We start from the raw sequence: 27,917 nt of genomic DNA, 5'->3' as shown, positions 1-27,917 counted from the left end.
AACGGGCGCGGAGTGGCACACGTCCCCGACAGCCCAAGGACTATGAATTACCTTCGTTTTTCCCATCTTTTAACCCGTCTCGTAGCGTTCAACGAACCCGCAGATTGGCGGGGACTTTGCCCGAAAGATTGGACCTTTCCGACGAGGAAGACTTATATACAGGAGAATCCTCTTGGGCCACTGGTTTGCGATCCAGCCAGTCCCGCCGAACTAGCGGTGCTGGCAACGAGATGTTCTTTCTACGTAACCAAAACATGGATCTCATGGAACAGGTCGCACGCTTGCAACTGGCCTTAGTACTCAGGGACAATGACCAGTTACAATGGGCTCAAGCTGCGCCCATTACCCCCGATCCCGTGATACCGCAGCAGCTGCCACAACAACCAGCTGCCCCGGTGGGTCCTCCGGGTGGAGGAGGTCCCGCCGGAGGGCCCGTAGCGCCTGATGGAGGACCTGTGGGTCCAGACGGAGCCCTGCAGCCCCTGGTGGGGGACCCATCGCACCGGGCGGGGGACCAGCAGCTCCTGGCCCCGCGGCGCCCGGAGGAGTGCCTGTTGCACCTGTCTTACCGGGAATTCCAGCCCCTGGATACCCGCCTATGCCCCCAATGCCATGGAGACCGCCGAAATCGAGAGTTACTTACGACGGCTCTGTTGAGACTTTACCCTGTTTTTTGCATCATGTGGATAGTTGTATGAGAGAGCAACGGCAATTCTTCCCAACCGAAGATAGCCGCGTCCGCTTCGTTGCCTCTCTGTTAACGGAGAAAGCGGCTGACTGGATGATTCTGCAGTTTGATACACGGTCCCGATCCATTCATTCCCTCGACAACTTTATGTTCGCCTTGCGACGGCGATTTGAAGATCCCTTCATGGGAGAGAGAGCCAAAGCGGAACTTCTACAACTCAGGCAAGGCTCCTCTCCAGTTCGGGAGTTTGCAGATGAATTCCAAAGACTCACGAGTAAGGTAGTGGACTGGCCAGAAGCTACCCTGATCCACTACTTTCGCGAAGCATTGCACCCAGACATTTTAAACTGGTCTTATATGCGAGGCGACCCAGACACCCTTGAGGACTGGATTTTGCTGGCTGAGGAAGTTGAAAGCCGCCGGCGGTTTGTTTCGCTAGTCCGAAATAGAGCTAAAGAGAAAGGCGGACAAAAACCACCCACCAAACCTTCAACTCTCCACCCGCAGAGACCAACCCGGCTCCCTCCGGATCGCGAGACCCGTTTCCAGAGAGGGGCTTGTCTCGTTTGCGGGGGAATGGGTCACTTTGCAGCGGCTTGCCCTTAACGCCCTGAGACCACTCGCCCAAGCATGCCGCCTCGCGCTCAAGGACGGCTTCAATGCAGAGGCACCGTGGCCGCCCGCAGCGCAGCGCCGGGACGACCCACACCCTCTGCACTTCACGTCGAAGAATCGTCTAACCTCCCTGCACCAATCGACCCCGTAGGGTCCCGGATTACAAGTGCCCCAGTGGGGGACAGCTCTCCTTCTTCCGACGAGGATAATCAATGGAATTCCCCAGCCCTTAATCTGGAAACCCCTCTCGACCTGTCAAAAAACGGACACGGTCTGTGGTGAGTGGAGCGTCCCCCCAGACCCCTGCAGAATCTCCTGCAAAACCCAAGGCTCCTGTCAAGGTGAGTGAAGTGGAAAACACTGTTTATGTGGACGTAGTGCTACAAAATTACAAGAAGGGCCCCCAAATACATGTCAAAGCTCTCATAGACTCCGGCTGCGGACGCACTTTAATTAATGAGGCCACATTTGCAGTCCTAAAAGTCAAATCCGAAGAACTACCGCCCCCCCGTCCAATTCGCCCAAATGGACGGCAGCCAGTTTAGAGGGGGGCCAGTCGACCGTCGCACACGGGGAGTAGCGATGGGTATCGGTTCCCATTGGGAGCAAATAGACTTTACCATCGCTCCCATCCGATACAAAGTTGTTTTGGGAATTAATTGGCTTAAGGTTCATAGCCCTTACATAGATTGGGACGCTGACACAATTACGTTCGCCAGCCGAAATGTGAACAACACCGATGTGAACTCGCGGTTGTCCCTCCACCCGCGCCTGCCTTAACCTCTGATGCAGTAGTGCCACCACCGTTACCTGAAGTATATCGAGACTTTGCAGATGTTTTTGACATGAAAGAATGCGATGCCTTACCCCCCCATCGTGCCACGGACTGTGCCATTGAAGTTGTGAAAGACTGCACATTGTCCAAAAGCAAGATTTACCCTATGAGCATCTCCGAGCGCACTGTGTTACGAGACTTTTTGGATAAAAATCTTGCTCAAGGGTTCATTCGGCCATCAACCACCCCTAATTCAGCCCCCGCTTTCTTCATCCATAAGAAGGAAGGTGATTTGCATTTGTGTATAGACTTCCGAAAACACAACGCAGTTACCCAGACTAACGCCTATCCTATCCCCTTGATTTCGGACATCTTAGGACAACTACAGGAGGGGCGTATTTTCACCAAATTGGACCTGGTTGAGGCTTATTACTGGGTTCGGATTCGTGACGGAGATGAACCCCTTACAGCCTTTTCTAGCTGCTTCGGCATGTATGAATTTCTGGTGATGCCTTTCGGGTTGAAGGGGCCCCCGGGGGTCTTCATGCAACTCATTAATGAGATTCTCCATGACTTATTATATCGTGGCATGGTAGTTTATCTGGATGATATCCTTATTTATTCTAAATCCATGGAAGAACACATTACTCTAGTCAGAGAGGTGTTACAACATCTCCGCGATCATCAACTCTATGCTAAGGTGTCTAAATGCGAGTTCCACCAAGAACAACTAACGTTTTTGGGGTACATCATTTCACATCGGGGCCTCAGCATGGACCCTGCTAAAGTGCAAGCGGTTCTTGACTGGACGCCTCCCTCCACCCGTAAGCAAGTGCAACAATTTCTGGGCTTTGCCAATTTCTACCGTGGTTTCATTCCCAACTTTGCTCAAGTGGCACTGCCAATCACCGACCTCCTTAAAACTAAAGGTAAAGGAGTCTCAGCTACATTACCCACCGCCAAGGTACTTTGGACTGATCAATGTCAAACCGCTTTTGCAGCCCTCAAAAGGCTTTTCACTTCCGAACCGGTGCTGCAGCACCCAACCCGAACCAAATGTTTGTTGTGCAAGTAGATGCATCTGATGTGGCCATGGGGGGGGGCTCTTCTCCAGAGGGGGGCTGACGGTCTTCTCCACCCCTGTGCTTACTTTTCCAAGAAGTTTGCGCACGCTCAATTAAACTGGCCAATTTGGGAGAAGGAAGCAGCAGCCGTCCATCATGCCCTAACCCTATGGAGGCAGTTTCTGGAGGGGTCCGGGGTCCCCTTTGAGGTCTGGACCAATCACAAAAATCTAGAGGCCCTCACGGGGACCCACAAACTGTCCGCGAAACAACAGCGTTGGGCTGACTTCTTTGCCCAATTCTGTTTTGTACTTAAACATGTACCTGGGAAACAGAATGTGCTTGCTGACGCTCTTTCCAGATTGCCCCAATATCCAGTAAAAATAGACCGTCCCACGGACTCCTTATTCACTCCGGCGCACAAAGGGGCTCTGCCCGTCCTGGCGGTAAAGACTCGCTCCCAAACTCTGACTCCAATCCCAGACCCAAGCAATGGACGGCAGAGCAGCGGGAGCAAAAGAACCAACTCCCCCTCCAGATCAGCCTGCGCCGACCGTCACAGGCGCTCCGCAGCACCCGAAGTCCCCCCCTCCATCGCCACCGCCGGCGACTCCGAATTCCTCCTCTGCCGTGGGGGGGGGGAGGAGTGATCCTGCCCAATTCCTTCCTGGACTCCCTTCGTACTCAATGCCTGGCCGAACACTCCGCTCAAACTCTACCCCAAGGTTTGCTTGAACGGAGTGGATGTTTGTACAAGGACTCGAAACTATATGTGCCTAAAGCGCTTCGAAGGGAAGTCCTGCAATTAGCTCATGAAGCTAAAACGGCAGGACATTTTGGTTTCCTAAAGGCCCTTCACCTGTTACGCAAACAATTTTGGTGGGTGGGCATGCGTACGGATGTGGATTCCTTTATTCGCAGTTGTCCCATTTGTGCCACTGTCAAACGATCCCAGGGTAAGCCTCCGGGATTCTTACAACCACTGGAAACTCCCAGCAGACCCTGGGAAGTGATTGCCATGGATTTCATGACTGACCTCCCTCTTAGTGAGGGAAAAACTGTACTTTGGGTTATTACTGATTTATTTTCCAAACAGGTACATTTGGTTCCATGTGAAGGCATTCCGTCTGCCCCCAAGTTGGCCTGCCTTTTCCTGTCACATGTTGTCCGTCTACATTCCTTTCTGCGTAAAATAATTTGCGACCGCGGAAGTAGCTACGTGGCTAAATTTTGGAAGGCATTTCTCAAGTTGGTGGGGGTGGAGCAAGGTTTGTCTAGCGCTTATCACCCCCAAACGGATGGGCAAACTGAAAGTATTAATGCTGTCCAGGAGTGTTATTTACACTGTTATGTCAATTACCATCAGGATGATTGGGTTGAGTTGTTGCCTTTTGCAGAGTATGCTTACAATAATGCTGTGCATCAGTCTACCGGTTTTAGTCCATTCTATGTAGTGTATGGTCAGGATTTTGGCCCCATTGCTCATGTGGATATGACAGGGGTGGAGGGGAGTGTCGAAGTGGATTCCTGGACTCAGGCCATCTGCAACACCTGGCCCTGGCTAGTAAAAAATCTAGACAGGGCCAAGCGCAAATACAAGCTCAAGCAGATAAGCATCGTTCTCCCAGTAAAGACTTTCAAGTGGGTGACCTAGTGTACCTTTCCACCAAGAATCTGCGGTCCACCCGGCCTTGCCTTAAACTCAGTGCCAAGTACGTGGGACCATATCCCGTCGCTCGGATAATTAACCCTGTCACTGTAGAACTGACTCTTCCGAAAACCCTGAGACATATCCACCCTGTTTTCCATGTTAGTCTTTTCAAGCCCCATGTCGCCTCCTCAGATTGGCACCCGGAACCGCCCCCTGAGCAGCCTGTGATGGTGGGGGGGGGGGGGAGGAACATTTCGAGGTTTCTAAGATTCTGGACTCTCGTATACGTCATGGGTCTCTACAGTATCTGGTTCGTTGGAAACACTTCCCCCCTGCCCATGATGAATGGGTGAAAGCACGAGATTTCTCCGCCCCGGATCTGGTGCACACCTTCCACACCGCCTACCCCGATAAACGGTCCCCCTTGCCGACTGGGAGGGGGCCCTAAGGGGAGCAGAATGTCAGGCCTGTGTCTCAGTTTCGCTTTTCCACCAAGGTTTGTTTTGCATTCTTAAACTCTTTGAAGTAGACAGTACTCCGTGAGAACGGAGGCATCTCTAGACTGTTTTGAAATAGTAATCTCTTGAGCCTGATCTGTGCTGCTGAATGCTGAATGCTTTTTTCTATGCTTTTATATAGTCAAGTGTATCCCAGTGCCCCCCCATTGCTGTCTTAGATCCTGTATGCTCTGCAACCCTATGCTGCCAGTAAACCATCTTCCTTGGACCAGCGTGTCTCCTGTCGTGGTTATTGGTTCTGAATAGGGGCTAGTGCTGACAGTCATTCAGATGTGCATTGGCAAACTGCAGACGGGCCTGTACATGTGCTGTCTTGAGCAAGGGGACCTTGCAGGCTCTGCAAGATCTCAGTCCTTCATGGCGTAGTGTGTTACCAACTGTTTTCATGGTGACTATGGTCCCAGCTGCCCTGAGATCATTGACAAGTTCCCCCCGTGTAGTTCTGGGCTGCTTCATCACTGTTCTCATGATCATTGCAACTACACGAGATTAGCTCTTGCATGGAGCCCCAGACCGAGGAAGATTGACAGTTAGGGTTAGGGTTGTCACCTTCTCACCAAGCTGCTTGGCAATAGTCTTGTAGCCCAGTCCAGCCTTGTGCAGGTCTACAATCTTGTCCCTGACATCCTTGGACAGCTCTTTGGTCTTGGTCATGGTGGCTAGTTTGGAATCTGATGGATTGATTGCTTCTGTCGACCGCAGAACCCTAACCCTAACCCGGCTGGTTGATAGGGGATCAAATACTTATTTCTCTCATTATAATGCACATCAATCTCTGACTTTTGTCTTCTGGGTTTCTGGGGGTTTTCCTGTTGTTATTCTGTCTCTCACAGCTACAATAAACCTACCATTAAAATTATGGACGGGTCATTTCTTCGTCAGAGGGCAAACGGGCAAATTTAGCAGGGGATCAAATACTTTTTCCCCCTCACTGTATGCAGCTGAAACTCATGCATGGTGTCAAATGCACAGGTGATAGGCTCTTAGTGGAGCTGCCCATGCATAAGCTAGTACATTGGCTTATGAAGCAGGGAAGAGAAGCTAACTGGCTGCCAAAAGGCAACCAGAATTTTAGCTGCAAATGTGGAGCTAGGAGAAAAGCAGAACCACTGCATAGGCTAGGCTAGGCAGTCTGAGTCATCTGATTACTATAGGATCTTCTTGTCTCCTTCCTGACTGATGGTGTGACTTTGAATTAAAGATTAATTTGGAGAACCAATGTGATTTTTTTCCCCATCTCACGCTTTGACTGGGGGACTCTATCCTTCTGTCCATAACAGTAGATCGATTTCTAATGAAATAGCAACCAAGGCATAGAACTCTAACAGCAGCACAGTATGAAGAAGCAAGGGGGTGTGGCATGGGAAACAATGGAGTGACTGTGCAGTGCAATTCATGCACTATTCTAAAGGTGTCTTAGTCACCAGAGATTCTTCCATTCCATACAGCTAATCTTTCGCAGTTGAAATGGGGCTATACCTCTCATGAGTAGCAGGAGGTCACTACAGCCAAATTGGGACATGCCATTCCTGAGTGTGACAACACAACTACTCACATATTTAGAATTGGGTGTATGATGTAGCCTCTAGCTCAGGGGCGTTTTGAACTCATTTGTTACGAGGGCTGGATATGACATAAATGTTGCTTGGCTGGGCCAGGCCACTCCAGCCCAGATCGGGGGCGGGGGGGTTGCCTTGGCTAGTGGGCCAGCAGCGGGCTCGCCAGCCTAGAAGGTGTCTGCCTCAGTTGACAATACCGCAGCAGACTATCCAGCCCAGATCGGGACTGGGGGTGAGAGGGTGGCTGCCTGGGATGGCGACCCTGCAGCAGACTTGCCAGCCCGGATTGAGAGTGGGGGAGGTGGCTGCCATGGCTGGCTCGCAAGCTAGATAGGAGCTCTCAAATGGCCGAATCCGGCCCCCAGGTCCACCCCTGCTCTAGCTGTTATACGCTAAGAGAAACATATTAACATATGGTAAAATTTAGATGTTGGACTGAGTAGATTAATTCTTTTAATCTGTAATAAAGTCTTTCCTGACAGCTGAGTGATGAGTCACTGAATTAAAGCACACACGTGGGTGAATGATTCATGTCACAACATTCAGCTGCAGTGCTCAGAAGAAGCAAAAATCAATATTTCCCCCTCAGATTATGCAACTAAGTGATGATTAACTGCTAGCAGTAAAACAACAAAAACAGTTTTGGGTAAATTAAAAAAAAACAAAACATGCACACAAGGAACCAAAATATGTTTTAAAAGCAACTTGAAATGAGAACAGATTATTAATGCTTACAGAAAAGCTAGTATTAAGATCACAGTGTTTGCCATCTTAGTATTATGCTTTGTTTTATGTTGACATTCATTTACAAACAAAAAGGGAAATCTACTGGGATGGGCCAAGATCTTACACGGTTTAGTATTCTGTTTCTAACCATGACAGGCTAGAAATATTAACTTTGCAGATTAAATAAACATTGCTTCTTACAATAGCTAAGCTTTCAAATCAGAAAATATAGGTGAAACAAGGAAGTTAACACTGTAATAGTTGTAGAAAAGAGCAAGAGTCCAGTAGCACCTTAAAGACTAACAAAAATATTTTCTGGCAGGGTATGAGCTTTTGTGAGCCACAGCTCACTTCTTCAGATACAGCCACTGTGAATTACTGTAATAGTTATAACGGATGAAGATGCTTAAAATAATAACTATGCAAAAAGTAGTTCTATAGTTGAATATCAAAGAATTGATTAAAAAACCCACATCAAAACAAGCCACCAATGGAAAAGTTTAAGTGAGATTTAGACAAGTGTTTTATACTAGATTTTTAAGAGATATATACCACAATCCCATGCATATTTATTGAGAAGTAATTCCCACTGGGTTCAATGAATCTTATTCCCTAGCAAGTGTGTTTAGGACTGCAACCTCATTTTGTAGCATTATTACAAAAACGTTAACTGAAAGTGGATTTTAAACTTGGATTTTGTATTCAGTGTAATTGAAAGTATTCTGCCTCAGGTCACTTCTTAAGTAAGTGAAGCTACTGCTTCAATGATGGATGGGCATGAAGAAAACAAGGATTAAATGGTTTATATATGTTATATATAAACCATTTAAGTGTAAAAGCCATTAGAAGCTACTCTCTCAAAATTGCATCTGAATTTTTGTATATGAACTTTCTCAGCCATAAAATCTTAACAGTTGCTAATACCACCGCCACCCTGGGTTAAACCCCCAAATCAAAGATTCCAGTTAATGGAAATATTTTTTCTCTGTTATTTGAAATTTTGTTTCAGGGCACACACGGGTGGAACATCAGTGCTCAGGCTACATTTTCCTTTCCAATACTTAACTGAAGCATCTCTTAATCCAGCTCTGCAGCATTCCTGACACTGTGCAACTTGTTTGCTGACAGCAAATCTCCACAAGGCGGTCCCTACGGGCCCTCAGAACTCCTTCCTTTTAAATATACATGTAACAGGATAAGGCCTGGTTACCTTGACAGCTCTCCCTGGTTCTGCAGCTTCCCATGCTTGCTTCATAGCTTTGATCTCATCGGTTCTCTCAGTGTCTTTCTTTACATCCAAAGCTTCCGCTTCATTTTGTTCAATGACAAAACGCAATATCCAGTTGGGCTTGTTTGGATCGGATTGCTATAAATGAAGAACTCAGAGTACAATCACAAGAGCATATATTGTTTTGGATACATTATATCTCAAAATGATGACAGCAATCACTGCTAAGCCTGGTAGTAGGTTGTTTTTGCCTACAAATGCCAAAGGACAAGGCCAGACTGTGATATGCTGGAATGTGTATCCCTATAGGCCGGCTTTGTAAATCATCCCACGAAGTTTATTAGACAATATACAGTGTTCTTACACTTGCTGTCCAAACATGACTGTTTTTGTGCTTGTACAAACAAAATATTAACCAAGAAATCAGTCTGGGAAGGGCAGCCACGAAGGAGATAGGAAAGATTCTTAAGTGTATGGATGTGTCACTAGCAACCAAGATCAACTTAATTCATGCCATAATATTCCTTATTACCATGAATGGTTGTGAAAGTTGGACAATGAAAAAAGCTGACAGGAAGAAGGTAGATTCTTTTGAAATGCAGTGTTGGGGGAGAGTTTTACGGATACTGTGAACTGCCAAAAAGACAAATAAGTGGGTTCTAGATCAAATCAAGCCTGAACTGTGCCTGGAAGCTAAAATAACTAAACTGAGGCTATCATACTTTGGTCACATCTTGAGATGACAAGACTCACTGGAAAAGACAATAACGGCAGGAAAAGTTGAAGGCAGCAGGAAAAGAGGAAGACCCAATATGAGATGGATTGACTCAATCAACAAAGCTACTGCCCTCAGTTTGCAAGACCTGAAGCAAGGCTCAGGACGTTTTGGAAGACATGGATTCATAGGGTTGCCATAAGTCAGCAGTGACTCAACTGGACTGCTGAGAAAAGGATATAAGCTGACAAACTTCCAAAATGACAGTGTCATGCCCCCCCCCCCCCATGGCAGAGTCCGAGGCCTCAGATGCAGAACTGGAGCAGTTGGCCGTCCCATCGGCAGCTGACCCTACTGGGAATGCAGCTGACGAGCCTTCTGAACCAGATGCTGAATTAAAGGGGCCATCAGATGCTTCTACGTCCAGCCAGGCCAAGGAATTCCAGTCCCCCTTCAAGGCCCGACTGCCAGAGCCAGCCCGAGATTCAGAAAAAAAATCCTCCATGTTTCATCGAAGACAGAAACTCCGAACTCTGTTGAATGAAAAAAGGCGTTTGGCTAGGCTACAAAGCCGGAGAGGCATTCCAGCTGTCGAGAATGACAGTGAGTGATGACAGGACCAACCTCACTCTGATAGCTGGCCAAATTTAAGGAGCAGCGAAAAGCAGCCTAGGTGTGGAAGCAACATACTGAATTCCGGTTTCAGCCCAGCTCCACTCTATTTGCTGTCTTGCCTGAGAAAGACCTTGGACTGTTTAAAGACAACACCTACTGCCTTGCCTGTGACCCAGACCTTGGACCGATTAACGACGACCCTTGCTGCCTAGCCTGTGAGACGTAAGAGACCCCGGCCTGATTTCTGGGCTGCTGCTTAGACTTTGCCTTACCCCTGCTGACCCCACTGTTTCTGTGCAGCCACCCAGGCTGCAGACGCCTTGGCTTGTGTACCCCCCACCACTCCCAGATCCCTCTGCACCGTGCTGTAGTAGCAGCCCCTGCCAGCCTGCCCGGCCAGTACAGACAGTTTAATTAAATTACCTGTTTTTGTTGCTTACATCCTCTTCCCAACTATGCGGACATGTTGGAAGCTATGGAAGACATCGGAAAGCTAAGGTTCTTTTTTTTGTTCTTTTCTGTTAATGTTGCTAATATATTACAAGAGATTCAGCAAAATGGGGGACTTGAGTCCTCAAGGTAGCAACAGGAAACCAAAGGAGACCCAAAGGGCTTTTGTGGGAAAGGGTAAAAATCTGCAGGCTCTTCAAAAACAAGGGGTGAGGTAGACAGGGAGGGTCTAAAGTTTTTAAGGGAGTTAGAGAAAGGGAAAATTGTGGTTGGATTTTCTACATTAAATATCTACTAGGACTACATTCTTGGGGCGAAAACAATAAAGAACAAACTGTGAAACATATTGATTTTTATTACTGCGATGTGAGTGAGGCAAAGTGTGGTATTAACATTTCATGCCTCTAGCCAATAAGCATTATTATACGTAGCATGTGAAGACATTCTACTGCAATAATATATTGTGCTGTATTTGAAAACAGCTATCAATGTAGGTAGAGAGATAAACATAAGACAGCATTTTTCATTGAACTGATAAGAAAATAAGAGTGACTTGGAATGGGAAAAAAAATCAAATTCTGATAATCTCCATCAAGAAAAAGAAGACATGCCATACGGAACATTGACAGAATGTTGCTGTCACATTTGAAACACTTCAAAAACAACCTCCTTCATTTATTCTTACCTGTGATTCTGGTCTGGAGGAGGCAGATGGAGGTTTTTCTTTAGCAGTTTTTTCTGCCTTGTCAGTTGCTTTGTCTTTTGCTTTCCGAGTTGTTTTTGAAGAGCCTGCAGATTTTTGCCCTTCTGTGTTGCTGTGAACATCTGGACTTAGGATGGATATACTCTCTTCGTGTTTCTCAACAGCATGCGCTATACACATAAAATTGTATTTAAATGGCAATGAGAATACAACTAATAATTTGGAAATAGAACACAGTTATACTTCCAACAAAACAGTGAAGAAATTCATTGAAGAGGCCTATCATTTCACAAATATATAATCACAGATACAAGGAGATACAAGGAGAGGGAGGGCACCTTGGCCATCTTCTGGGCATGAAGTACGGATCACTAAGGATGTGGGGTGGGAGGTAGATCAGAATTTCTGTCATTGTGCGGGGGTTGGACTAGATGACCCTGGTGGTCCCTTTCAACTCTTATGATTCTATGACAAACTATTAAAAATATGTTACCAGAACTGATAAACTGTAAGGGCAGTATTACAGTTAAGACTGGCACTCTTATCCAAACATCAGTACTATGTTCCATGACCACCTGGTAGTCGGATTGGCCGATACTCTCCAACCAAAGGGCATAAGCTAGGCAAAGTTAACCAACAAGTCCCAATATGAAAGATTTTAGTATGCCCCTTTGAAATCCATACCTGGATCACATCCACAGTGTTTTCTGTATATTGCAATAGGCTGTGTACATTGAAACAGGTGTACATAATACAGCAACAAAAACAGGGAATGCATATGATAATTCAACTTTCAAGTCAATCTTAATTAAACAAGCTCTGAGTTTTCATTCTTGTCATTAAGTCACCAAAATCAGTAGTAAAACATCTTCATACAGTGGCGCTGAATCAGTTCAGTAGGGTTGTTATAGGCAGATGTCACCAAGAAAACCACAGAAAGGTATTTTTTTTATTTCTAAAAGCCGTATCTATAGTTCAATTATCCAAGAGGTCAGAGGCAGTACAACCAAGAAAAACAAACTGAGATTGAAGCAGTCATTGTCAGATTTGAGAATGAGAGAAATATAACCCCAGGGGAAATACATATTTGAAATAAATATTGCTGTTATAACTCAAAGAAGCAGTATGATTACACTCGATTCCGTATTTAATTTTGTATTATGGTATATTGCTGTGATAAATCAAGTTGGTATAGGTAGGCAATGTAATGAATTATTAAGTTTTGAAGATTAATGCATGCATTATCATATTCCTCAGGGGTATCCAGTGCTATGACTTAATGAAGATATATGAGCCACATTAACCCCTTTAGACGTTCATGTTTCTGCCACTTCTTCACAACTTCCATGCTGAAGCAAAGACAGTTCCACATAGTATGAGAAGCTGGGCCTTCTCATTTTGCATGGATTTTGCATTACATCACCTTCTCCCCTCCCGTTCTGTTGAGAAATCTGTTTGCAGTAAAGGGATAATGCTTCAAACTAGTAGACTGGTGACACCTTGCAGTGGGTTGGATTTGACTTGTAGCTCAACACTAGCTATTCCTAAGGTGTATGCCCCAACTGTTCTACATAGATTTTGGAGTGAACCAATACATTAATTATGTTTGAGATCCTTTACTCCAGATTCTGACCCAGAGTTTTGCTTGTGCTTATAAATTCGTACTTATCTAGATGATCAAAACTATGGTATTGCTGGAAATAAAAAATTGAGATGACAGTGCCATCTCTTTGAGAACATTAGTTTCACATCAATATACAAGTGCTATTTCTTAATCTACTGCATTCTGATCAAATGTTAGTGAAGCAACCAGCACAATATCATTCCTTTTCTATATGACATATCATATTGCAGGTCATGCTTGTTGTGGTTGTTAATGATTATATGTCCGTGACTATATGATTTCAATATTCTGGTCTCAGCCCAGGGTATCTGAAGGAAAAACAACTTGCTTACCTGTGACTACTGTTCTTTGAATGGTAATCCAAGCACTTACATTGACGGGCTTTCAACATGAACAGTTACAATTTGAAAATTTCTAGAGCTAGCTTTTAGGTGTGCAAAACCTCCTCCCTTAACATATGCAGTTCAGACTGTATATGCCCAAGGGGAGGAGTTGCACCTTCCTGCTCAGTTCTTTCCAAAAAGTAACAGTACATTGCAGCAAGTTAAAGGCACCTGTTGTGAGGAAGGCAGGTGGGTCATATGAATGCACAGATGACCACTTAAATAACAACTGCTACAGGTAAACAACATGTTTTTATTTCTTCATAGTCTCCATGCATCACACTGATGGATATAGACCAGATAACTGAATACCCGGAGGTAGGTACAAGCGTTTCAGGGAAATAGAGTTGAGGACCACTTGGTTGAAGGATGCCACTGCTCTGGCTCATATAATGAAAGCCAGTATCTCATAAAGTTTCATAAAGTGTCTCATAACAGCTGGTGCCAGGTGGTTGCTCTGCAGAACTCAGGAAGAGGATCTCTCTACTGAAGGTGGAAGCCACCATCTTTGGAAATGATTTACAACCACCTCATAACACAGGGCGAAAATGCATGGTCGCTTTAGCCTCCTTTATTCCGTTTCAGCCAGGATTCAGCTAGGATCGAACGCATGTTTGGCGAAACGAATGCGGTCGATCCTGGCTGAATCCTGGCTGAAACAGGGAATAAAGGAGGCTAAAGTGACCATGCATTTTCGCCTACAGTGTCTGTACCTCTGCTGTTCCTTCTTAGGGCCCACAAAACATAAGCAGAGGCATGTAATTTGTCAAAAGGCAACAGTTCTGTCAATACAGAAGGAAAGGATTCTCCTAATGTCCAAAGAGTTCAGTTCCCGCTCTGTATCTGAGGAATGTGATGGGAAAAGGTATGAATGACAAGGTCCTGGCTGAGGTGTAATCCTGATAATACCTTTGGCAAGAAGGAAATGTTTAGATGGAGAACCACCTTGGTCTTGTGGAAACTCAGATAAGTAAGTCATAAGATAAGAGGATCATAAAACCGAGATCACAGGTGGCCAATGGACCATAGCCTTGGGTGAGGACAAGCTGCAGTTCCATGCAAGGAGCAGTGATTGGAAAATAAAGTTGAACAAATTCCTGGAAGAATTGTTTCACTGAAGACTGAGGCAGAGACGGTAGCCACATGAACCCTAAAAGATAAGTGCACCGATCCTAGAGACCGGAAGTTGAGTAGGTTACCTATGATGGAAGTTACTGGACAGGTAGATGGATCCCATCCATACTGTGAAGATGGTAAAGCTTTTCCAGTTTCATTCAGAGGATTCTCTGGTGGACCACTACCATGTACCAAGTAGAACCTTTCTCAAAACTTCCAAGAATGACTGGTCAGCTTAATCTTCCAGACATTAGGTACAAGGCATCTGGATGAAGGATCCTGCCACAGTGCTGAGACAGAATACCCAGTACCTTTGCTGATATAATGACCATGAGAGAACTGCAGGACTCTTATGAACCATGGTTGGCATGGCCAATTTGTGTGCCAAAATCTGAGCATTGTGCCCCAAAAACAATTTCACTGAAATTCTGGCATACCAACAGCATGCCCTATAGAAAACCTAAACCCGAAATTAAACTGGAAATACTTTGCAGGGCACAACCCTATTAGGTGGTACATGAGTGAAGCTCATTTATCTAGGTACAGGATTCCAAGGGTAAAGAATGTAAGGCCCACATACCTTGCAGTGAATCACAGTTTCTGGATCCTCTCAAATATATCATCTGTCTTCTCACTAAAGAAGCCCTGTCCACCAAAGGGCAAGTATTCAGTGCTCACCCTGGCCTCAGATTGCAATGAGGTAGACTGAAGCCAAGCATAATGAACAGAGGTGGCTGGAGCCATGGTTTTTGTATTGCAATCAGCTGTGTACTTGTTGATCACCAATTGCTGATGCACAAGGTATAGTGCTTTGTCCATGAAGACCATCACAATCTGTTTGACATCTTCAGAGAGATGATCAGGGAGAAAGGAAAAAACTGCTCCGTAAGGAAGTGATGGTATTTTGTTGCTAATAGTTGCTAATATTATTTTCAGTTGCTTCCCTAATAACCCCTAGCAAAGAATTTGATCTTTCACTGCTGATGCTCATTGAATTATCATTTTCATTGAACTATTGAACAGTTGATGAAGCCCTGGGAGGGCAGGTCTTTATGAAGTCATACTGCTTGGCTGGGTTGGCAAAGAAAGTAGTTGTCTCTTGGGATTCCAGTGATTTTTGGATCACTTACTAATGACACAGGTGAAGCAATACTGTCATATATCAAAGCACTTTTTATGGCCATCAGAAGATGTCTTGATTGAAGGTCCAAAGTGCCCTGCATAGGGGTAGTCAGTGAACAGCTGCCAAGAACATCTTTGCACAGCAACAGCTGGGATATGAAGTTGGAAACTCTGATACAACAGCCCCTGGGAGTTGGTGAACTTGACCCTGGGAGAAGGATTACCTCATTTTCCTGGAGTTCTCAGAGTCTGGCCTGGATGCAGAAGTCTGTGTACCCTGCCACATATGGCTATATTGAATGGTAGCAGCAAAAAGCTCCAATGATAGGATAGCAATGGTGGTTTCCTGTTGTTCCTTCAGGTTCCTATTCTGCTTTGTGAGAAAGGGCATCAAGACTCCAATTCTGAGTGTTTGTAGTTTCTTCCCCATGTGATGTAATTGTTTTCATATGGGATCACTTTTCTGTATAGATATGCATACATGAGTAATACAATTGTGGAAATAGCCCATTGGGACACAACAGCAATGTTAGATATCTGCCTGCACCACAAATTAGCATGAAGGGTCTGGATCCTGTAGAACTGTAAGTGAAGAGAAGTACTGTTTTTTGCTTTTTGAGCATGTGTTGAACCTGAGATGGAGTTCTACTGAAAAAGTTTGTGGATCATCAAGAAATTAGTCAATTTCTTGGTTCATGGTAGAGACGTTTTCATTTAAGAGGTAGTTCAAAAGCTCCCTAAGCAACTGCAGATCTTTCCATGGTTCAGGGATGAGAGCTTGACACTCCATCACAGCTTTTTACTTTGGGTGGAGTCCATCTGAAGGCCTTGTGGTGATATTACATTACTCTAGACGTCATTGGAGATGAGATTGAAAGCACACTTCTGTTATTCATCATACACATAGTGCTTCCACATTCCCTGGAGTATTGTCTGAATGTTACATGGATGTTACTATACAGACGAATATATTATTTAAATAAACCATAACAAAACAACAACGACAGGATCCAACAACGACAAATTGATCCAACAGCTCTCAAGCCACTTTGTTCATAGATGACTTGGAACATTTACACTATCATTCCATATGGATGATTTGTCTCAAACCAGATGCTCCCCAACTCCTGCTTGCTGTCCCCAGAAGTTAGTTTGAAAGTTGATTTGCAGTCTTTCTAATATTAAGTACCTATAGTTTGGTACCATTTTGGTTGAAGTGGATTCCATCTTTTTTGTACATAGTTGATTTATAGCTAAATGTTCCTCAATGCCCTAACATTCCCATCTAATTCATATGCTGAGAACCCTCAATATTGTTTGCCTAGCTCACCCAGCATATGGGCAGGTAGAATGTCTGAAAATGCTACCTGGAGATCTTGGACTTCAATATCTTACCTAGCAATGTACATTTTTCTTCCACTATTACATTTCCTGGTGTTGTTTGTGTCCATGTGTGATACAATCAGTGCCTCCCTCCCTTAAGCTATTTATAAATCTATCAACATAGCTCATGATGTTCACAGTTTTTTTCAGGCAAGTCCCCATGTGATCAGATACCCATCACAAATTCATCTCTCTCTATTTCGAACTATTAAATCAACCATTATTGAGAGCCACCCAGCCTTGGATGGGTATACTTTGTTTGAGAGGATCTTGGTTCATTATCAAAGGGATGAGTCCCTTCTAAAGGACAGTTTTTCCTCTTCCTCAGAATGATATCCTCCTGCCCAAAGATCTCATTCTCCATGAAAACAGCATAAGAGTGAGACACCTCTATGTTGTTAGTTTTTAAGGTGCCACTAGGCTTCTGTTTTGCTTCACTACAACAGACTAACGTGGCTACTCCACTAAAACATCTCTAGAATGACTATCTTTACAACTGACTTTGAGTTTGAGGCTTTTTAATTCAAAAGCTAAGGGTTTATATTAAACACATGAAATTCTTATGTTTATGATAGGGAGGTGGGAACCTATTTATTACATTTCTACTATTCCAAAAAACACTCTAGTGCCCTGGATACGTCTGTCCTGTTGCGGAACTCTAAGCTTCTAAAGTGTGCAAGGTTTTAATGTCAATGCGGTTTTTACATTTTGCATCATACAGTGTGATTTTATTGCTTTTAACTGTGTTGTGACTGCCACAGGGATCTGATAGAATAGAACAGAGGACTGCAAATGTTCTCAATAAATAAATAACTGACAACTTGGTATGGCTCTTCTTACCTTTCCCCCCAGTGCTTTGGTACTGTAATGCTTCATTGCTAGGGCTCCCCTGCAAGCAACCCTACAGCTGTCACTCTCCCAATTTGCTCTTGCAGTAAATTAGAGTAAGAGAGCTTACCTATTTCAAAAGGGTATGCAATTCAACTACAGTGCTGACTGAATAATGGATGGTGACTACAGACAACTGAACAACTGGTGGCAAGTCAAATGTTTCTTGGCCACCTTAGGGGCTAAGAAGGTTGGGGAAGGTGCCTAACTCACTTGGCTCCCTTACCTTTTTCTCGTTGCCTTCCTGGTGATGTGCTGCTTCGTCGGCTGACTTCCCTCACGTTTGCAGACCTCAAAGCTTGGGAATTAGGTGCCAGTGCAAGTGATCAGTTAAAAAAAAAATCTGGAAATATCATCTGTAAAGGCTTTACACACAAGCAATATATTTCTTAAGGGGGCGGACTTCCCTTGCAAACTCTGTAATCATCCCATGAATCTGAACCTGTGGGTGGAAGTCCTTACATAAGCTAGAACCATCACAGGAATCACCAGCAGAGACTAAAGGTGGAGCAAGGTCAAATACTGATCAAAACTTGGATGTACGGGATATGGATATATACACCATATTAATAATTGAACTGTGCCTTGAAGGTCAGATGCAGCTACTAGTGAAGAGGAAATGTCCAAGTTAGAAAATTCAAAAATTAAAAACAACAAAAACAATAACAGGTAGCACAGAATAAAATTTTATGGAATTTCAGATGCCATCAATTGTGCTTCTGCCTTTGCATCTTTGGTGATCAAATGTAGTAACAGAGATACTTGAAAAAATTAAAATATTTTACTGAAATACTTAATTTTTTTCTACAAATTGATTAGATGAAAAGAATATCATTAGGAAAGGTAATCCAAAGTGCATATGGGAAAAGGGTAAAGCATCCCCTTCCTCACTTCTTTTCTTCACAGTAGATGAGAGACAGTTTTTGACAAAAAGTAATTCTACCTTTAAGCCTGTGGTATGGGTATTTATGGGACTCAGTGAACACCAGTGGATAATTAAGAACAAGCAAGGAATCTGTAATGTATCTCAAGTCACAGCCACCTACGAGTATTAGTGACATGAGTTTTACCTGTTGTGAAGGAACCGCTTAAGTGATTTAGAAGAGGAGGCATTGTTTTTGGATTCTCGGCTACAGATTTTCCTTTGGGATTAGCATAGCCATCTTGTGTGTTTGATCCTGTACCCCTGTATTGCCTACTCAACTAGTATATTTGTAAGAAGAACATCATAAGTCTCCCTTTTCAACTCCCCTCCCACTCCCATCTAAAGGAAACCTACCCTGAATGAAGGTTTGGGGACAGGTTAGAGGAGAAGGGGTTGCACCCCCCTTGTCCTTCTCCCCATACTGGTTCTTAGACAGCTAGCTGTAGGTTGAGAGTGAATGGAAGACCTTCTTGATTTCTACTCTCCACAATGCTCTTTCTCTCTCTTTTTCTCTCTCCTAACCTTTCCTCAACTCTCTTGCCTTGCTCCTTATCAAAATCCAGTGCACAGGGATAGAATTCCACAGGACTGGCCTTCCAATTATCAGCGGTTTTCTCCCTGCAAAGATTCCCCAGGCAAAGACAAAGGCATCTGCAGGACATGCTGCCAGGATCTGATAAGCAGCAGCAGTAGCAGCAGCAGAAGAGTTGGTTTTTATATGCCGATTTTCTCTGCCTTTTAAGGAGAATCAAACAGTCTTACAATCTCCTTCCCTTCCTCTCCCCACAACAGATACCTTGTGAGATAGGTGGGGCTGAGAAAGTTCTGAGAGAACTGTGACTAGCCCAAGGTCACCCAGCAGGCTTCATGTGTAGGAGTGGGGAAACCAACCTTAGAGTCTGCTGCTCAAGTGGAGGAGTGGGGAATCAAACCCGGTTCTCCAGATCAGAGCCCACTGCTCTTAACCACTACACCACGCTGCTTCTATGTACCTTTAAAGATTATCCTGCAGTGCTCATGAAAGAGGAAGTATTATGTTTTATGGTTCTGAGAAGAGCAAATCTATGGTATCCTTATCTCACTCTGTTTTTTCCTAGTCATATCCTAAGCTGATAGCCGTTTCATGTAATGCTGTGTTGCAATGGGTTGGATTCAGTGCTTTTTCCAAAAGTGGATGGCTACTCTAGTTGCATGAGACAAGGGAGGGGTTTCCACAGATTCCTTTTCCCACCTGCAAATTACCATGCAGCAACTCAGACCATTGCCAAAGTTTCCTCAATCCTCAGAAGGGCTCTGGGAGGCACTGATGGGTGCAGATGGAAGGGGAAGGCTGTAATCATCCAATCTGCAAACTCACAGTTCTTTAGATCCAGCCCACTATCTAGATATTGTGCTTTGTCTCTGGTACAGTTTCACTGATCCACTGGCGTTCACTTGCACAATAACATAAATAAGCCAATTTTACTACAGCAAGGAATCACAATGTTATACAGACACAAAAGTTGTGCAGCCTATCGTTCACCCTCTTTTACTGGCATACTGAGTGAATTTTCCAATTGCAATGTCTTACTTCCAGGAAATTGGTTTCCAAATCCCTAAGTTTTGCCCCCTTCATCTAACAATAACAACTGCATTAAAAAACAAAAAAAGTATTCATGTCCTAGTTAACTTCAAAGCTACTGTAGAACGGGGTGCTTCAAAGCTACTGTAGATGGCACTGTTGTCTTATGCTATGCATAGCAAGTTTTGTTTGTAAATATTTAAATAATATTTTAAATGGTTTCTTTCTTACACCTCTAAAGTATAGAAAATGTGACCATCAGTTTATGTTATAAAACAGAAATATTACTTTTAAGTTTGCATAATTTGTAATATGTACTCTGAAACTTAACCTGAAATTTAAGTCACACAGGATGTAACATTCTTTATTAAGAGATGGTGTGAATATATCCCTATCTAACCAGAAAATGCAGTTGGGCATACTGCTACTGGATGAGTACTGGAATCTTCCTAAGAACAAATAATTATGTGTAGCTAGTTAATTGGCTAGAAAGGACTCCAATAAATACAGGTCACAGGTACTGAGAGTCAAACAGATCTCTTGAGATCCCTTGTATTTATAGTACCTCAACATTCCAGGTATATTCTAGCACTAGCTGAATATTTATACTCCCTGGAAAGGAACACACATAGGAGGGCCTATACACTGGCCAGATGTGCAGCCCTACCATCTGCCATATTAGAAGGGAGATTTAAGAAGATCCCCAGGGTGGAGAGACTTTGCCCGTGTAACACAGGGGAGCTGGAAACCATTGAGCATGTATTTTTAGATGTCCCCTCTACAAGTCAGCCCGCTTCAATATTATTGACCCTTTGATTAGGGAAACGGGCTCTGGTGAGGAGGGTGAATGGACCAAAAGGTTTCTGCTGGGAGACAGCTCACCAAACACCACCCAGGTCGCAAAATATTGTGCCATAGCAATGAAGCTACGTCGCCTTAATGTATATCTTTAATATGTGGAATTGTAAAATTGGGTGATTCCTAATTTTGTTGGCCTTGGTTGTAAACATCTACTCTGTATGGTCAGTTTCTGTTTTACCTGGCATACCAGCCGCAAATAAAATTTATTTATTTATAGGTCACAGGAAATTCAAGGCATTGTATCTTACCATAATATGTATATAACCTTGATCTTATTACAATGAGTATACACCCTCACAACAATGTACACTGACTGCACAAAGACTGGCAGTGTGCCTTAAAAACAAATGTTAAGTGGTCTCAGGCCACTTCTGAGAAAACAGCTATAGGAATCATCTGCAAAATCATGTGCTGCAACAAGTGTAACTGAAAGGGACTTCTCAGGCCAAGCCCACCCTCTTTATTAGGCTTTATTAACAGAACAGGGACTTTATTTCTGCAGTAACTCTGTATTATTTATTATAACCCAGTATCAAAAGTGTAATTCATTTGTTCACAAATAGCTGTGGTGGCAGAATATGTCTTCTGTGTTTTTGGTTTACTCTCAGAAAAGTTTGAGTTATACCTGAACCATGAATAACCACAATTAAGGGCTGATTCGCATTATGATCTCCACAGGTTGCATCTGGGTTATCAGACTGATATGTTTTTTCAGATTGATATGAATTACAAGTTCACCTCATTTCCTGAGTGAGGTGCCCAATTTGAACTGGGACTATAGCATGTGGGGAGAAGGGGCTTCAGTCTTCCTCCACCTCCCCCCCCCTTTTCCTGACCTAAAATGATCTTGGGAGGATGCATTTTACCCTACAGGGTTACACTAATGGGGCAAATAGTCCCCCCCGGGGGACATTGTAGGTCATAAAAACAGCATGAGGTCGACTGCTGAAGCCCCTTCTCACCATGTCTTGGCCCACATCTGATCTGAGCAGCATGCATGTAAATGTTGAAGGGAATGTGCAACTCAACTCATGTTTGACTTAAAGATGGCAAGAGGAAACCAGACACATAACCTATGAAGACTGCAACATATGACTCTTTAGGTTTGAATCTCAGCTTGGACAATGAAGCTCATTGGGTTGTCTAGGAATAGCTACTCTCCCTCAGCCTAGTGCATTTCACACTAGTGTTGCTCAGAAAACAAACAAACATATCCACATATACCATGCTGACTTGCTTCGACAGACGGCAGCTCTGCATACTAAATGCCTCAACCAACTGATTTCCTAGGGGATGGATGTGTAACCTCCATCCCCAGCTGCAAATCTGACACAGTGCTGCATTCTTTGGATACTTTCGGGTAATTATACAGATTGGTGTATCTTATTGTTTCCATTGGCATACAGACCTATTTAAATAATTATAAAATATAGTTAAAAAGAGTTAAAATAATTTTCCTTCATAAAACTTTCCTTCTTGCAGAATATGAAATCCAAACAACTCCCAAGAAAGCATTTGTAACAGTATTCTAGGAACCAGAAAGTGTAAGCTTGTATTACAAAGTGTAAGCTTGTATTTATTCACACTTACAATTATACACTCTACAATTTTAATTGCATTATTTCAGTCCAAACTCAATATTTTGACTATTAATATTATAACTAAAAACCGTTTTTTCATACGATTAAAACTGACTTGTAATTTGTCTGCTTCATTATTTAATTTAAAATTTTCTATGCTGCCTGTCTACCAAGGTAAAGCATTCAAATAGGGTTTCAAACTCATAAAACCAAACTCATAAAATATAAACACTAAAACAAGAGACAATTTCAATACACAAACAAAACATATAATCATAAAACATCAACAATCATATTTAAAAAAACACAAGAGACAATATCACTTAAAACAAAAACAAGCACAAACAACTCAGCAGCCACATACCAAAAGTTTAGCTAGAGCGCTATTCATCCAGACAGACGAGAAGCAAAGGTTAATGGTGACAGAAACAGAGTCAAAAGTCTAAATGCAGCATTCCAGCGACTCGCACGTAAAGACAAGGAGAACCAATGCAATAATAAATAACCATTGTAAAAAAAATTATAATAACCAATGTAAAACAAACAAGAGAACAACAAAGAAGGAAGAACAAGAGATCTGGTCCACAAGATCCAAGAAATCAAAATGAAATTTAAAGCAAGGTTAGGCATACAGAAAGATCAACATGGAAATACATTAAGTAAACTGGATAAAATAAAGAAAAGGTGGGAACAATACACTGAAGAACTATACAGAAGAGATGAAAGGATGACAGATTCTGTCCAAGAAGGATCTTTTGAAGAACCTACAGTTTTAAAACGTGAAGTGCCAACTAATATGGAAAACAAAACAACGGCCCACTGACTGGAAATGGTCAATTTAGTCTAATTCCCCCCAAAAAGGAGACATCAAAGTCTGCAGCAAATATCGGACCATTGCAATAATTTCTCAAGCGAGTAAAGTGATGCTCAAAATCTTACAACAAAGACGGTTACTATACATGGAACAAAGAAATGCCTGATGTTAAAGCTGGATTCTAAAAAGGAAGAGGCACTAGAGATCACATTACAAATTTACGCTGGTTTGTAGAGCATACACGAGCATTTCAGAAGAAAACACTCTTGTGTTTCCTAGATTACAGCAAAGCTTTTGACTGTGTGGATCATGGAAAGCTATAATTGCTTTAAAAGGAAATGGATCTACCACAACATCTGATTGTTTTGATGCGCAACCTGTACTCTGGACAAGACTACTGTTAGGACAGAATATGGAGAAACAGAATGGTTTCCAACTGGCAAAGGTGTCAGACAAGGATGTATTTTATCTCCCTATCTCTTCAATCTGTATGCAGAACATATCTTAAGGAAGGAAGGATTAGATTTAGATGAAGGTAGAGTGAAAATTGAGGGGAGGAACATAAACAATCTGAGATATGCCAATATACCACATTACTGGCAGAAAATAGTGAAGACTTGAAACGACTACTGCTGAAAGTTAAAGGTGAAAGTGTCTACAGCTGAACATCAAAGAGACAAAAGTAATCACTACTGGAAAATTACTTTAATTTAAGGTAGACAATGAGGAAACTGAAATTGTTCAAGACTTTCTATTCTTTGGCTCCATCATCAACCAAAAGGGAGACTGCAGCCAAGAAATGAGAAGAAGATTGAGACTGGGAAGGGCAGCCATGAAGGAACTAGAAAAGATTCTTAAGTCTAAGGAGGTATCACTGGCAACCAAGATCAAGTTAATTCATGCCATAGTATCCCTATTACTGTGCATGGGGGTAAAAGTTGGACAATGAAGAAAGCTGACAGGAAGAAGGATTCCTTTGAAATGTGGTATTGGAGGACAGTGTTACAGATACCGTGGACTGTCAAAAAGACAAATCTGTGGGTTCTACATCAAATCAAGCCTGAACTGTTCCTAGAAGCTAAAATGACTAAACTAAAACTATTGTGCTTTGGTCACAATTTGAGAAGGCAAGAGTCAATGGAAAAGACAATAATGCTAGGAAAGGTTGAAGGCAGTGGGAAAAGTGGAAGACCCAGTATGAGACTGACTCTATAAAGGAAGCCATGACCCTCAGTTTGCAAGCACATGACATTTAACACACACACACACACACACACACAATAGGGATAACAAATGGGTGGCCTGGTTGGCAAGAGTCGTGACTGTAGTGAAGATCCAGGAGGCTGCCTGGAGGCCGGAGTCATCTGGCAAGTCATCTGCACATGTGCAGACATTATGGTGTTGGAGTGGATTTAAACCTGCCCAACGAATATATATTTTAAAGTTTTCAGATTTTTCTGCAAACCTGGGGGTTCTGCAAACTATCTGATTTTTGTCAGCGTGGACCCAATCCATGGATTTAAGTATCTGCAGATTGGCCCACACATAATTACTAGATATATGATGTTACACCTAGCATGCAGAAAATATCTACATATATTAGATAGGATCTGACAATCTGCTCACACACACAAAAAATCACAGATCTATGTGTAAGCGTAATGTATCTTCTCTGCTTTTCCATCCTGAACCTGGGAAAGTTGATCCCTGTGGTTAAGGGGACACGTCTGAAGTTATGAGAGGTCAGTAAGGTGCAGTGAGGAGAGGTAGGGGCCATAATCACTCCTCTTTCCTGTCAGCAGAGCTGGATTAGGCAAGAAGGATGACTGTATCTCCTTCAGCCTTCTCAACCCAACACATTGACTCAGATAGGTATTATTCCACACATGTCCCAGAATCTGAGGAATTAGAAATGGCTGCTGGGAGAGGGGAAGGCTGGGCAGATCCATGATGCTCGATACCTTCTGCTGCTGGATCACCGGATCCAACCTATCGATGTGGATAGTTGAAGAAAACCTAAGTACCACAATTTCAGTGGGATTTAAGCACAATTAACGTTTTATGGGTTCAAATCATTACATGTTATTGGCATTTAATTGAAATGACACCTACCCTATCATTACATTAGCAATTTGCATATTGTCATTGCAATTCTGACAAAGGAAGTTTCTGAAGCTACAATCCTGTGCACAGATACCTTGGAGGAAGACCCAATGAACAAAGTGGGGTTTACTTCTCAGTAAACAAGCATAGGGTTGCATATCACATTTCCATTAAACCTCTTTTGATAACTTTAAACATTTAACACAAAGATGACTTACCTTTAATTTCATTTTTTTCTAATTCTCTCAATGTTTGAACAAATGTCATTTGGCTTTCAGTAAGAGGCCAGCTGTTATGCAACACCTGGGCTTGTACAATGTACTTGTGAGTCTGTTAAAATGGAAACACAAAAAGTTACTATTTTATAATCTTCACAGGCCATTAAAATAAAACAAGTCTTAAAAACATATTTTAACTTTCACTCTCTTTATTGCTATCACTCTGGGTTGGAAGAGGCAGAGAAAGGAGGTGGGGTGAAAGAAAAAGAGGAATTGGTTAAAAACTTCACAGCACAAAGGCTGTTCCCTGCTGATGAGCAAAAAGGAGGAGAATCAAAAGAAAAAGTGATGGACATGCTATTCAGGCATTGTCAGAACATCAGCCTTGTAAAACAGTCTGGTATAATTGTTAGAGTGTTGACTAGAATCTGTGAGACCCGGGCTCTAATTCCCACTCTGCCACGGAAACTTGCTCGGTAACCTTGGATCTTTCATATACTTCCAGACTAACCTACTTCATGGGATTATTGTGAGGATAAAATGAAGGAGAGGGGAATGATGTTGTAGGCTGCTTTGGGTTCCCATTAGGGAGACAGGTAGAGTATAAATAAATAAATAAATAAATTCTGACAATCAACCTCTTTCAAAACTCAACTTCATGTGCACAGTCCAATTCTACACAGTACATATTTGATTAAAAACGTAGCTTGTTGTTGGTGTACACTTAATTTTGTTAACCAAACTCTTGAAAACCTTAGCTTCAGCTACAGAATCTAATCTTATGCATGTGGACTCTAATCTGGATAACTGGGTTCCATTTCCCTACTCCTCCACATGAAGCCTACTAGGTTACCTTGGGCCAGTGACAGTTCTTTCAGAACTGTTTCAGTCCACACAGAGGCAGGCAATGCCAAACCACCTCTGAATGTGTCTTGCCTTGAAAACCCTATGAGGTCACCATAAGTCAGCTCTAACTTGATGGCACAAAAAATAAAAAACAAGGCTAACTTCAATATTTCTCTTGCTGACTAGTACACCTTCTAGTTGATACAGAAACATGTCCCAGTGCCTTGGTGCCCCATTTTTGTGTCCTACACCATAGCCTGCATATTGTCAACCTTTTCCCCCCCATAGGCTTGGATCCCGTGAAGGATTTCCATGGACAGAAGTAGAGGTGATTTTTTGTCAAGTATCTCCTCTTACTCCAGACCTCTGACTCCTCCTACTGTTCCTGGGGGTCCCCCCCCTCCCAGAAGCAGCATCCTGGGGACCATTTTGAGGTGCAGTAGAAAGGAGAGGGACAAAAAAGCCATGTTCCACTGACAGAAGTCCCAGCTATCACTGAAAATCTCTGGTGGATCCAAGCCATGTTCAGTTGCTAATTCGTGCCATTCTGAATATGCAAGAGTGCTTACTGCTCACACAACCCATATGTTAAAGCAGAAACTTGATCTTATATTCCCTATGCCATTAGTAAAGCTTAAAAATGTAAGTTAAACACAAATGACTTGTGCTCAATACTTGGCCCATACTTCTGCTTCCATTGAGCAAAGTGGGAAATTTAAACAAGACAACAAATTTTAATCTGAACAACCGAAGGTTGTACATTCCAATGGAAGTCTTGATGGGGGGGGGGGGGGGGCAATCAGTTGCCAAAGAGAGAACCTCAGGTAAAAATGGCAAGAAGCAAAGGACTCTCTTTCCTACAGCCATTTTATCTTGCTTCTATGAAATGTGTATTTCAGATTTCAAACCATATTCGTTTTATCATGCTTCTAACAACATAAATGCTAAAAAAATGCCCTTATCTTAACTATACAGCTGCCCCGTGGCTGTAGAATTAAACACTAGACAGACCCATGTATAAAACTGTTTTGGAAAGCAGTGGTTGAACTGGAGTAGCTAAAGCCATTTCCTGTGCTTGCCAGCTATGTCCCAACTGCCATGAGAACCTACTTCCTGCTTCAGAATGTATCTCATGGCACCTGGAGCGCTAAAGACAAACAGCAATGTATTACTCCTCAATCAAAAG

General features: G+C 43.1%; 1 protein-coding gene across 1 annotated transcript in view; it reads right to left on the bottom strand.

Moving 5' to 3' along the window:
* ADGB (androglobin) overlaps positions 1 to 27,917 on the bottom strand; it is a 144,461-nt gene that overhangs the window by 7,045 nt on the left and 109,499 nt on the right. Inside the window, exons 29-31 of the mRNA XM_056852604.1 lie at positions 25,886 to 25,997; positions 11,290 to 11,477; positions 8,807 to 8,962 (exon numbers count right to left, since the gene is read on the bottom strand). Coding sequence (XP_056708582.1) covers positions 8,807 to 8,962; positions 11,290 to 11,477; positions 25,886 to 25,997 — 456 coding nt within the window. The remainder of the gene's footprint in view (positions 1 to 8,806; positions 8,963 to 11,289; positions 11,478 to 25,885; positions 25,998 to 27,917) is intronic.

This window comes from Euleptes europaea, chromosome 7, assembly GCF_029931775.1.
Source record: "Euleptes europaea isolate rEulEur1 chromosome 7, rEulEur1.hap1, whole genome shotgun sequence".
Lineage (NCBI taxonomy): Eukaryota > Metazoa > Chordata > Lepidosauria > Squamata > Sphaerodactylidae > Euleptes > Euleptes europaea.
This window is presented reverse-complemented; position numbering and strand designations above follow the sequence as displayed.